This window comes from Ranitomeya imitator, chromosome 2 (assembly GCF_032444005.1).
Source record: "Ranitomeya imitator isolate aRanImi1 chromosome 2, aRanImi1.pri, whole genome shotgun sequence".
In the NCBI taxonomy this organism is placed as follows: Eukaryota; Metazoa; Chordata; class Amphibia; order Anura; family Dendrobatidae; genus Ranitomeya; species Ranitomeya imitator.
Window position 1 is genome coordinate 579,383,822 of NC_091283.1, and position 13,755 is coordinate 579,397,576.

The 13,755-nt window shown below is 46.0% G+C and overlaps 1 protein-coding gene across 1 annotated transcript in view; it reads left to right on the plus strand.

The window, feature by feature from the left end:
- The window catches only part of PLTP (phospholipid transfer protein), a 75,766-nt gene that overhangs the window by 32,746 nt on the left and 29,265 nt on the right, over nucleotides 1-13,755 (plus strand). The window contains exon 2 of the mRNA XM_069752205.1: nucleotides 13,610-13,734. Coding sequence (XP_069608306.1) covers nucleotides 13,623-13,734 — 112 coding nt within the window. The 5' untranslated portion in view covers nucleotides 13,610-13,622. The remainder of the gene's footprint in view (nucleotides 1-13,609; nucleotides 13,735-13,755) is intronic.

Below are 13,755 nucleotides of genomic sequence, written 5' to 3' on the forward strand. Positions count from 1 at the left end.
AAACCAAGGTAGCAGAACTAGCCCGATTATTAAGGGCAAACTCGGCCAATGGCAAGAAAGCCACCCAATCATCCTGATCAGCAGACACAAAGCATCTCAAGTAAGTTTCCAAAGTCTGATTAGTTCGCTCGGTCTGGCCATTTGTCTGAGAATGAAATGCGGAAGAAAAAGACAAATCAATGCCCAGCCTAGCACAAAAGGCCCGCCAAAACCTAGAAACAAACTGGGAACCTCTATCGGATACAATATTCTCCGGAATGCCATGCAAACGAACCACATGCTGAAAAAACAACGGAACCAAATCAGAAGAGGAAGGCAATTTAGGCAAAGGTACCAAATGAACCATCTTAGAAAACCGGTCACAAACCACCCAGATAACCGACATCCTCTGGGAAACCGGAAGATCTGAAATAAAATCCATAGAAATATGCGTCCAAGGTCTCTCAGGGACCGGCAAAGGCAGAAGCAACCCACTAGCGCGGGAACAGCAAGGCTTAGCCCGCGCGCAAATCCCACAGGACTGCACAAAAGAACGCACATCCCGCGACAAAGAAGGCCACCAAAAGGACCTATCAACCAAATCTCTGGTACCAAAAATCCCAGGATGGCCAGCCAACACAGAACAATGAACCTCAGAAATCACTTTACTAGTCCATCTATCAGGAACAAACAGATTCCCCACAGGACAGCGGTCAGGTTTATTAGCTTGAAATTCCTGAAGAACCCGTCGTAAATCAGGGGAGATGGCAGAAAGAACCACCCCTTCCTTCAGAATGCCGACCGGCTCAAGAACCCCAGGGGAATCAGGAAAAAAAACTCCTAGAGAGGGCATCCGCCTTAACATTCTTAGTACCAGGAAGGTACGAGACCACAAAATCAAAACGGGAGAAAAACAGGGACCATCGAGCCTGTCTAGGATTCAATCGTTTGGCAGACTTGAGGTAAATCAGATTCTTATGATCGGTCAGGACCACAATACGGTGCTTGGCCCCCTCAAGCCAATGACGCCACTCCTCAAATGCCCACTTCATAGCCAACAACTCCCGATTGCCAACATCATAATTGCGTTCCGCAGGCGAAAACTTCCAAGAAAAGAAGGCACACGGTTTCATCAAGGAACCATCAGAATTCCTCTGAGACAAAACGTAATAATAAACAAAACACGGCACTCTGCTAGTTGGTGAGAGATGGTGCTCAAGTAGGGTCTCCAACCCGTCAGTCAATGTATACAATAAACTTGGCACTCAAAACGGTAGTAAGGTGAAGTTAATCAGCTTTATTGCAAGTCCCAGATACAGTTTCGACAGTTAAACGTTTTCGGTCCCACCGGACCTTCTTCAGAACAATTTCCAATTTATCTGGTTAAGCTGGTTACAACGTGTGGAAGGAAAAATCACCTTCTTACGCGAAACTGTGGAGTAATGCAATAAATGAGAAAACGAAAGGGCTCTAGGCGAACTAAGTCGCTAATGGAGTCTGTGGTCCATAATCAGGGTGAGGAGCTCAGATATGCGTGGCACCGGATCGCCAGAGAGTGCGTCCCTCTCTGGCGATCCGGTGCCACGCATATCTGAGCTCCTCACCCTGATTATGGACCACAGACTCCATTAGCGACTTAGTTCGCCTAGAGCCCTTTCGTTTTCTCATTTATTGCATTACTCCACAGTTTCGCGTAAGAAGGTGATTTTTCCTTCCACACGTTGTAACCAGCTTAACCAGATAAATTGGAAATTGTTCTGAAGAAGGTCCGGTGGGACCGAAAATGTTTAACTGTCGAAACTGTATCTGGGACTTGCAATAAAGCTGATTAACTTCACCTTACTACCGTTTTGAGTGCCAAGTTTATTGTATACATCATCTGAGACAAAACGGCCCCTGCCCCAATCTCAGACGCGTCAACCTCAACCTGAAATGGAAGAGAAACATCCGGCTGACGCAACACAGGGGCAGAAGTAAATCGGCGTTTAAGCTCCTGAAAGGCAGAAACAGCCGCAGAGGACCAATTCGTCACATCAGCGCCTTTCTTCGTCAAATCGGTCAGAGGTTTAACCACACTGGAGAAGTTGGCAATGAAACGACGATAAAAATTAGCAAAGCCCAAGAATTTCTGAAGGCTCTTCACAGATGTGGGCTGAATCCAATCATGAATGGCCTGAACCTTAACCGGATCCATTTCTATAGATGAGGGAGAAAAAATGAAGCCCAAAAAAGAAACTTTCTGCACTCCAAAGAGGCACTTCGACCCCTTCACAAACAAAGCATTATTACGGAGGATCTGAAATACCATCCTGACCTGTTTCACATGAGACTCCCAATCATCGGAAAAAATCAAAATATCATCCAAATATACAACCATGAATTTATCAAGATAACTCCGAAAGATATCATGCATGAAGGACTGGAACACAGATGGGGCATTAGAGAGTCCGAATGGCATCACAAGGTATTCAAAATGGCCTTCGGGCGTATTAAATGCAGTTTTCCATTCGTCACCCTGTTTAATACGAATAAGATTATATGCCCCTCGAAGGTCAATCTTAGTAAACCAGCTAGCCCCCTTAATCCTAGCAAACAAATCAGTAAGCAAAGGCAAAGGATATTGAAATTTGACCGTGATCTTATTCAAGAGGCGATAATCAATACACGGTCTCAAGGAGCCATCCTTATTGGCAACAAAAAAAAACCTGCTCCCAATGGTGAAGAAGATGGCCGAATAGGCCCCTTCTCCAAAGACTCCTTAATATAGCTCCGCATGGCGGCATGTTCTGGCACAGACAGGTTGAAAAGTCGACCCTTAGGGAATTTACAACCTGGAATCAAGTCAATAGCACAATCATAGTCCCTATGTGGTGGAAGGGAACTGGATTTGGGCTCATCGAATACATCCTGGAAATCTGACAAAAACTCAGGAATTTCAGAAGAGGGGGAAGAGGAAATTGACATCAAAGGAACGTGACCATGAACCCCCTGACAACCCCACCTAGTCACAGACATAGATTTCCAATCTAACACCGGATTATGTAGCTGTAACCATGGAAAACCCAGCACAATATCATCATGCAAATTATGCAACACCAGAAAACGACAATCTTCCTGATGGGCTGGCGCCATGCACATGGTCAGCTGTGTCCAAAACTGAGGTTTATTTTTAGCCAACGGTGTAGCATCTTAACCCTTAACCCTTAAAGGAATAGGGTTCTGCAAAGGCTGCAAGGGGAAACCACAACGTCTGGCAAATTCTAAGTCCATTAAGTTCAGAGCGGCGCCTGAATCCACAAATGCCATGACAGAAAATGACGATAATGAGCAGATCAAGGTCACAGATAATAGAAATTTAGGTTGTACAGTACTGATGGTAACAGAACTAGCGATTCTCTTAGTACGCTTAGGGCAATCAGAAATAACATGAGCAGAATCGCCGGAGTAAAAACACAACCCATTTTGACGCCTAAATCCTTGTCATTCAGCTCTAGAAAAAATCCTATCACACTGCATAGGCTCAGGGCTCCGCTCGGAGGACAACGCCACAGTGTGCACAACTCTGCGCTCGCGCAAGCGCCGATCAATCTGAATGGCCAGAGACATAGAATCACTCAGACCAGCAGGCGTGGGGAACCCCACCATAACATCTTTAACAGATTCAGAAAGACCCTTTCTGAAAATTGCCGCCAAGGCATCCTCATTCCATTTAGTCAGTACAGACCATTTTCTAAATTTCTGGCAATACGATTCTGCCGCTTTTTGACCATGACACAGGGCCAACAAGATCTTCTCAGCTTGATCCACAGAATTAGGCTCATCATACAATAACCCCAATGCTTGAAATAATCAACATTAAGCAAAGCAGGATTGCCAGATTCCAGGGAAAGTGCCCAATCCTGTGGGTCACCACGCAGCAGAGATATGATGATTTTAACCTGCTGAATGGGATCACCAGAAGACCGGGGTCTCAATGCAAAAAACAGTTTACAGTTATTTTTGAAACTCAAAAATTTGGATCTGTCACCAAAAAATAAATCAGGAGTGGGAATCTTAGGTTCTAAGGCAGGAGTCTGAATAATATAATCTGAAATACCCTGTACCCTATGTTTTGACCTGGTGGTTAGGAGCAACCGGAATGACCTGATAGTTAAACCTCATACAGGACGAGCTCTGGGATGTGGGAGCTCTGCTGACCGCAAGCCCTAATCCTATCACACACACTAGAAATAGCCGTGGAGCGCTCCTGACCAGACCCTAGGCGCCTCGTCACAACCTAAGAACTATCTAGCCCTAGAGATAGAAAATAAAGCCTACCTTGCCTCAGAGAAATTCCCCAAAGGTAAAGGAAGCCCCCCACATATATTGACTGTGAGCAGGGCTGCCACTAGCAATTTCGGGGCCCCATACTGGCAAAATTTTCGGGGCCCCCTTGAAACTCCGCCCAGGCTCCACCCCAGCCCTGCCTCCAGGCTCCACCCCACGATCTGTCCACAGTCCCACCACTCTCTCTTGGAAAATCTCCACTTCTCACCTATCACACATTAACAGTTCCCATCACCAGATCACACATATAGCCGGCAGCTTTTGTTTTGGCCAAAAGATTTTTTAAGCCGCCACCACAACAAGGTAGACACTTTTGGCCGGGCCCTACTCTACTGTAACCTACTAAATATTTGTTAAAATATGCAATACAATTTAGGTATATTTTTATTTATTTTTCAATTTTTAAAATGACCTATAATACTACATACAAGGAACAAATACCACAACACTATGACCAGATGACATATTACCACCACAGTGATCGAATAATATAAAATACAAGGAACAAATACCGCTACACCATGACCAGACCACATATTACCTCCACATCATGACCAGACCACATATTACCAACAATGACTGAATACTACAATACTGATCAGTAATACAAAAAAAACCCACAATACTATCACCATCAGTGCCATTATGCACAGGAGATCTGTAATTAGTAAGCAGTGTCTGTGTACAGGTAATACAGTGATCACTGGTGACATTACACACAGGAGCTCTGTATATAATGTATAGATAATACAGTGATCACTGGTGACATTGTACACAGGACCTCTGTATATAGTATACAGTGTATAGTGTAAGTGTATAGGTAACACTGACTCACCAGTGACGTCTCTAGGTGAAGTCCTTCATCTTTCATCCAGCACAGACCGCCATCACTTTATCCAGCCAGGACTCGTCTCTGCAGGAAATAAAACAGTTATCTCGAGTTCCGCTTGTAGAACACATTACTTAATTTTCCCAACTTCTACATTACACCACATGAAGAAGGCAACATAGTATCACTCTACACAGTAACAGGACCGCCCCCCCATTTAAAACAGTATACTCAAAAAATAAAATAAATACATCACTGCAATAATAATATCCCTTAATTAGCCCCTATGGTAATATTCGCCATCCTGGCCACCGTGTGTCTCATTCCAGGCTCCAGCCATATGTTCTCCCATCCTGCCCTCATGAGTATCCATTCTACCCCATATGATCTCCCCATCCTGCCCCATCTGTCTCCATCGTATCCATCCTGCCCCATCTGTTTCCAATCCTGCACCATCTCTGTCCAGCACTCTGCCCCATCTCTGTCCAGCACTCTGCCCCATCTCTGTCCAGCACTCTGCCCCATCTCTGTCCAGCACTCTGCCCCATCTCTGTCCAGCACTCTGCCCCATCTCTGTCCAGCACTCTGCCCCATCTCTGTCCAGCACTCTGCCCCATCTCTGTCCAGCACTCTGCCCCATCTCTGTCCAGCACTCTGCCCCATCTCTGTCCAGCACTCTGCCCAGCACTCTGCCCCATCTCTGTCCAGCACTCTGCCCCATCTCTGTCCAGCACTCTGCCCCATCTCTGTCCAGCACTCTGCCCCATCTCTGTCCAGCACTCTGCCCCGTGTCCAGCTTTCTGCCCCCCATGTGTCCAGCTTTCTGCCCCCCATGTGTCCAGCTTTCTGCCCCCCCGTGTCCAGCTTTCTGCCCCGCCCCCCCGTCCAGCTTTCTGCCCCCCCCGTGTCCAGCTTTCTGCCCCCCCGTGTCCAGCTTTCTGCCCCCCCGTGTCCAGCTTTCTGCCCCCCCCGTGTCCAGCTTTACTGCCCCCTCTGTGTCCAGCTTTACTGCCCCCTCTGTGTCCAGCGGCCTTCTGCCCCCGTGTCCAGCTGCCTTCTGCCCCCTCTGTGTCCAGCTGCCTTCTGCCCCCTCTGTGTCCAGCTTTACTGCCCCCCTGTGTCCAGCGGCCTTCTGCCCCCCTGTGTCCAGAGGCCTTCTGCCCCCGTGTCCAGCGGCCTTCTGCCCCCGTGTCCAGCTGCCTTCTGCCCCCTCTGTGTCCAGCTGCCTTCTGCCCCCCTGTGTCCAGCTGCCTTCTGCCCCCTCTGTGTCCAGCTGCCTTCTGCCCCCCTGTGTCCAGCTGCCTTCTGCCTCCTCTGTGTCCAGCTGCCTTCTGCCCCCGTGTCCAGCTTTACTGCCCCCCTGTGTCCAGCTGCCTTCTGCCCCCTCTGTGTCCAGCTGCCTTCTGCCCCCCTGTGACCAGCTGCCTTCTGCCCCCCTGTGTCCAGCTGCCTTCTGCCCCCTCTGTGTCCAGCTGCCTTCTGCCCCCCTGTGTCCAGCTTTACTGCCCCCCTGTGTCCAGCTGCCTTCTGCCCCCTCTGTGTCCAGCTGCCTTCTGCCCCCCTGTGTCCAGCTGCCTTCTGCCCCCTCTGTGTCCAGCTTTACTGCCCCCCTGTGTCCAGCGACCTTCTGCCCCCCTGTGTCCAGAGGCCTTCTGCCCCCGTGTCCAGCTGCCTTCTGCCCCCTCTGTGTGCAGCTGCCTTCTGCCCCCTCTGTGTCCAGCTGCCTTCTGCCCCCCTGTGTCCAGCTGCCTTCTGCCCCCTCTGTGTCCAGCTGCCTTCTGCCCCCTCTGTGTCCAGCTTTACTGCCCCCCTGTGTCCAGCGGCCTTCTGCCCCCCTGTGTCCAGCGGCCTTCTGCCCCCCTGTGTCCAGCTGCCTTCTGCCCCCTCTGTGTCCAGCTGCCTTCTGCCCCCCTGTGTCCAGCTGCCTTCTGCCCCCTCTGTGTCCAGCTTTACTGCCCCCCTGTGTCCAGCGGCCTTCTGCCCCCCTGTGTCCAGCTGCCTTCTGCCCCCTCTGTGTCCAGCCTTCTGCCCAACCCCCCCCCCCCCGATCGCCGCTCTCCGCTCTCCGCTCTTAATAGAAAAAAAAAAAAGTTCTACATACCTGCCACGCTCCTGATCTCTCCACGCAGCTGCACTGTGCACTCGCCGGCGACTGACAATGACGTCAGACGCCGGCGACCTGCACGCTGCGGCTGGCGGCTGTTAACTATTGACGTGCGGGCGCGGGCCCGCATGTCAATAGCGTACAGCTGCAGCGCCGGCCGCCGCTAAGGGCCCGGTTCAGCCTGCGGCTGCCGGTAGGGGCCCGGTGAGCAGGTAAGAGGGGGCCCGATGCGGGCCCCCTCTGCTCACCGGGCCCCTTACGCCAGTCACGGCTGTAATGCCCTGATGGCGGCCCTGACTGTGAGTAAAGATGAAAGTCACAAACGCAGAAATGAAACAGGTTTCAGCAAAGGGAGGCCAGACTTACTAAATAGACAGAGGATAGGAAAGGTAACTTTGCGATCAGCACAAAAACCTACAAAAGACCACGCAGAGTGTGCAAAAAAGACCTCTGCATCGACTCACGGTGCGGAGGGGCCACTCTGCATCCCAGAGCTTCCAGCTAGCAAGACAAAATCATGAAAACCAGCTGGACAAGAAAACAGTGAACAAATAATGACTATCAGGAACTTAGCTTCTGCAGGAGAAGGCAGGTCACCAGAGAGATCCAGGAGCGAACTGAACCAATGCAAAAACATTGACAGCTGGCATGGAGTAACGATCTGAGAGGAGTTAAATAGAACAGCCAACCAAAGGATAAACCACGTCACCTGTGTAAGGAACCTCAGAAGCAGCAGCTTCACTCACAGCCACCAGAGGGAGCCCATAGACAGAACTCGCCGAAGTACCATTCACGACCACAGGAGGGAGTTCGACAACAGAATTCACAACAACCCTAGCAGCAAGCTGATCCACCCGAGAAACCAACTCCTGAACATCCATGTCATTACTAGGTTCCGTAGCCACCCAGAGATTAAGAGGGAGGAACAGACCAAACAGGCTAAGGAAAAAAAATGGCTCAAAACCTTTCCTCCCTTCTTCTGAGATGCAATTAACTCATTGTTGGCCAGTTGTACTGTTATGATCTGGTGGCCTAGGAGCAGCATGAGACGTACTCTGGAGAAGGTGGTACCTGTACTGACCGCAAACCCTGAACTTAGCAGCGCAACTAGAAGTAGCCGTGGGGGGTACCTAACACTCCCTAGACCCCTCGACACAGCCTAAGAACTAACTTCCCCTAAAGACAGAAACAGGAAACCTATCTTGCCTCAGAGAAAATCCCCAAAGGATAGACAGCCCCCCACAAATATTGACTGTGAGAGGAGAGGGAAATAACATACGCAGACATGAAATCAGGATTTAGCATAGGAGGCCATACTAGCTAAAAAGAAAGAATAGAACAGAGTACTATGTTGTCAGTATTAAAACACTAGAAAATATCCACCACAGAAAATACAAATCACCACATCTTGAACCAATTTTTATTATAGTACAAAAAATATTGCCTTAAAACCATTTAAACATACATAGTTAAAATCTGGTAGCCAAAAAGACTTCCCCTGACGAAGGCACGCTGCCGAAACGCGCGTAGGGGCTGTGGCACCATCTCCTGAGTACCAGCAAGGCACTAAACACTCTTGTAAGTATTTTGATTTACGTATGATTCTTACTGCTACAACTATAAGTGAGTAGGGGGAGCTGGGTATGCCACTATGGCTTAATGTCCTGTATTAGGCATTTGTAGTATCTGCTTTCTAACTCCCACATAGTACTATGGCTGTCTTGAGAACATGTTAATATGGACACTATTATGTTTTTGTAAAGCTGGTTTCTCAGTAGTGGTGCCACATGTATTTGTTTGGCTCACAGTTTGAGCGCCCTCTTTTTGGCTACCAGATTTTAACTATGTATGTTTAAATGGTTTTAAGGCAATATTTTTTGTACTATAATAAAAATTGGTTCAAGATACGCATTTTTTTGTATGTTTTCTTTATATCTATAGCGTAGAACATGTGCTGACTATGTATTTATGTGGACGCTGTACTATTAATTCTCTCTAGTTTTGAAATATGCGTCCTATAGAATAAGGGGTATTTGTTAGGTTCTCTCAAATCACCACATCTGACTAAAGACATGGAGGGTATATCTGCATCTCCAGAGACACAGCTTGGCTGCAAAAAAAATCCTTCACAGACAAAGCTGGACAAGACAAAACATGAAAATGCACAGAACTATAAGGTCCACAACAGGTGGACAGCAAAAACAAAGCCAGAACTTATCTTTGTTGAAATGAACAGCAGAACAGGAGAGACCAGGTATGGATGTGAATCCTCCAAAAACAATGGACAACTGGCACTGACTAAAGGATCAAGCAAGGCTATATAGCCCAGCCCAAATTGCAAAAAATAGATACACCTGATAAATGCTGCGATCCAACTACCGCAGCACTACCACTCATAACCACCGGAGGGAGCCCAAGAGCAGAATTCACAACATTTCTCCTTCCAGAGGCTGCAGCTCCCTCGTGGCTGCCAGGCCACTCTGTCTGCTCTCTCAGACTTCCTTCTCCTTTTGTGTCTCTCTCAGACTGGCTAACTCCAGTCCTCCTCCAGACCAGGATATATATCCATATTTGAGGGAAGCTCCCCTGAATCCGGGTCTTGCGCTCCCCTTCCTGGCCTGGATTCGGAATGTGTTGCATGCGGGTGCCTTACCTGGTGAAGAGAATTCCATTGCCTCTGAGCATGATATTACCCTCCCCGAAAGGAAGGCAACATCACTGCAACAACTGGCCACCTGGGGTGTTGCACATATGCAGGAGGAAAACTTGTAATACTTACATACAATCCCAATTAAAAAAAGCTGGGACGTTGTGTAATATGTAAAAAAAATTAACTCCAATAGAAAATGATGGCAGCAAAACATCTCAAAAAAGTTGGGACAGGGTTTGCAAAAGGCTAAACAACTAACTGGTACTAATTAAAAACTGCTAGAGGATCACATGGCTGTAGATAAATTGAGCATGTTAGAGAGGCACAATCTCTCAGTAGCAATGATGGTCAGAGGTTCACCAATCTGGGATCAACTGTGTCTTAAAGTTGTGGAACAATTTCCAAAAAATGTTTCTTGAAAGACTCTGAATATCCCTCCATCTACAGTACATAATATCTGTAACGGGAGTGGTGGAACCACTGTGCTGTGATGTGAGGAAAGCCTGGAGTTTGATCAGAGTGTGATCTGATTTTCTTGGAGGTGGAGAGAATTTTTTTTCCCACCTTCTCTATAATGTCAGTCTGTGAAAATCAGACCTCACTCAATTGTCATCTAAAGGCAGTCCGATTCTTTTCCGTGGAACCATAGAGCTGAATGGCGAGTGGCATTCGATTATCGTAGACAACCTTTGCATATTGCAATTTTTTAAATTTTTTTCCTCCGAGGGAAAATTGGACATGTACACAACCCCATAAAATAACACAATGACAAGTGCTATCTGTCAAAACCACGGATGGCACTCGACTAAGTTATACCGTCATCTGCACAAGGTCTTATGGACAGCAAAAATGTATGTTTGGCTTGAAAAACCTTTTCACAATCATCTGGTCTAACCCTTATGAGAAAAGGATTGTAATTTCATGGTAAATGCACGTATTTCCTAAAATAGACATATAAGGAGTGCTGATGGATTCTTTTTAAGTCTTTTTTTTGTGTGGGGGGGTTCTTATTTTGAGTAATTGCTCTGTATGTCTCTCCATACTTTATTTACGATGCATACAAATTACATGGTTGTAAATGGGGGGCCTAGAGTAAAAGCTGGAATTACGTAAGGTGTACATTGTGTACCTAAAAGAGTGGGTTGTAAGTATCTCATATGGGTTTGGTTGCCCACACACACTTTATAAGGATAATGACAGGGACTGGAGCAGCTAATGTTTTGTTTTTGAAACTTATGATGTGGTTCTGTCTAAACCTCAAGCTATAACTGAGATCTAGACGGAGTTTCCATGCCAGTTAACTTTTCACATACTCATCTGCAGACAGTTATCAAAGTCCTAAAGCAATGTTGTAATTCTTATTGTGAAACTTTCAGGTTTTGTTTTCCATAAGAACAGATCACAGGGTTCTGACATCTGTTATTTACCGAATATAAACTGACCACATCTGCTGAAGTACCGTAACCGTAAGGGATGATCAAGACCAAGTGACCACTCCATGACGTAGTTATAGACATGGGTGGCATTTCAGGGCAAACATTCATTAAGAGCATTTCTATCTCATTTCACCAGTCAATCTACTAGTATATATAATCGTTTGCTTTTTCTTTTGACTTTTTAAAAATACTGTTTAGCTTTTGGCTATCACTATAGTTTCTATAGGGGATGACCAGATCTCTCGTGAGTTGCCCAGGTCGGTCCACAAGTGGAATTAACTCTGGGGGACAAATGTGCAACATCAACCTCCTATAAAAACTGACTTTTCACCAGTCATTTCCATAGCACTTGTACAAACACAAAATTGTACATTTAATATTTTAACAAAAAAACTTTTATACACTATAGGGACAAAAGTATTGTGACACCTACATATTACACCTACAGGAGCTTTTATGACATCGCATCTTAAATCCATAGGCAATAATATGGAGTGGGGGAGTGGGACCTTCTTTTCCAGCTAAAACAGATTCCACTATTCTGGAAAGGCTTTCTACAAGATTTTGGAATGTTGAAATTTTGCCCATTCATCCTGAAGGGCATTTGTGAAGTCAAACCCTTAATGTTGGAAGAGAGGTCCAGTCTCGCAGTCCCTGTACTAATTCATCACAAAAGTGGTCAGGATGCTGGGCAGGCAAGTCTAGTTCTTCCACTCCAAATTTACCCAATCATTTATTTATGGGCTTTCCTTTTTGCCCTAGGGCACAGTCATGCGGAAACATAACCTTCCCCACTTTCCCACAAAGTTGAAAGCATATAATTGTCCAAAATGTCTTGGTATGCTGAAGCCTTTGGATTTTCTTTCACTGGAATAAGGGGCCTAGGCCAACCCCTGAGAAACAACACCATACCATTATCACTCCTCCACCAAACTTTACAGTTGGTATAGTGCAGTCAGGCTGGTATCATTCTCCAGGCATTCGCCACATGCAGACCAGTCCATCAGACTGCCAGATAGAGAAGTGTGATTGGACGGTCCACAGAACACATTTCAACTGCTCCACAGTCCAGTGGTGATGTGCTTTACACCACTCCATCTGACAATTGTTATTGTGCTTTCTTATGTAAGGCTTACATGCAGCTCCTGGGGTACAGATTTTGTGCTGTGGAGGATTGAACACTGTGGTTATTGAATCAGCAGAGCTTGGTGCCTTTTATGTACTTTGTGCCTCAGCATTCACTGTTACCTCGTTTTAACTTTATGTGGTCGCCTCTTTGTGGCTGGGTTGCTGTAGTTGCTAAATGCTTCCATTTTTCAAAAATGCCACTCATTTGATCATGAAATGTTTAGGAGAGAAGTAATTTCATGAACCAATTTTGTTGCAATGGTGGCATCATTTCGGACCCCGCTCAAATTCCACAAATTCTTTAGAACAGCCCATTCTTTTACAAATGTTTGTATAGGCAAACTGCATGGCTAGGTGCTTTATTTTGTTTACACCTATGGCAATGAGACTGAATGAAAATCTGAATTCAGTGATGACGAGGTGTGTCCCAATAATTTGGTCCATATTGTATGTTTACCAATAATAATTTAACAATCTCCTACAGTAACTATATTCTACAGAGTAGATATTGTAGACTTTAAAAGAGAGTTTAATGCTGATCAGAAACAATTCTTGGAAGAATAAATAACTAATTTATCTGGTGACTCATAGATGAGAACTTGTTTTTAGTTAGAGTTGTCCACTTTGTTTTACTTTTCTATCTTACCCAAGCAGCCAAGACAACTTCTCCTGATTACTGTAGAAATGTAAATGGTTAGCCCTTTTTGGTTCCCTAGATCTGCAGTCCATCTCTAGATCAATATAATCCTCTTTATCCATTAATGCTACTATCCAGCTGCCTACCCAAATGTCACCTTATAGGTGAAAGCAGTGACACACAAAAAAATGCTGATCCTTACATTTATCTAGACGCCAGACCAGACCCCTAAACAAATCAGTCCTTTATTAATTCAGACTCCAGACCAGACAACACTTCTCAATCCATTGGTGTCTTCTGCTCCAAATGCTCCTGCAGAACATTGGGTCCAGTTTCTCACCAACATCAGAACATTGTGCGTGGCAACCACCACCTCACCCTAATGTTTAATGTTCAGGCACCTTCAAAAGGCAGCGTTTTTATGGGGCCTGCACACATCATGGTTACGTCATGCAGTGTCTTTAAATGTTTTACATTATGTGTGTTGTTGAAGTTTTGTTTCATTGTAATTTTTTTTTAGGCTGTAAGGAAATATGGCGGTGTTGGTGTACCTTCTTTTACTTGTCCTACCTGTTGTGTTGTCAAAGTCATCTTCACAGAACCCTGGTTGCAGAATACGGATCACTTCCAAAGGTCTTCAGTTTGGTGAGTAGTAATCATCATGAA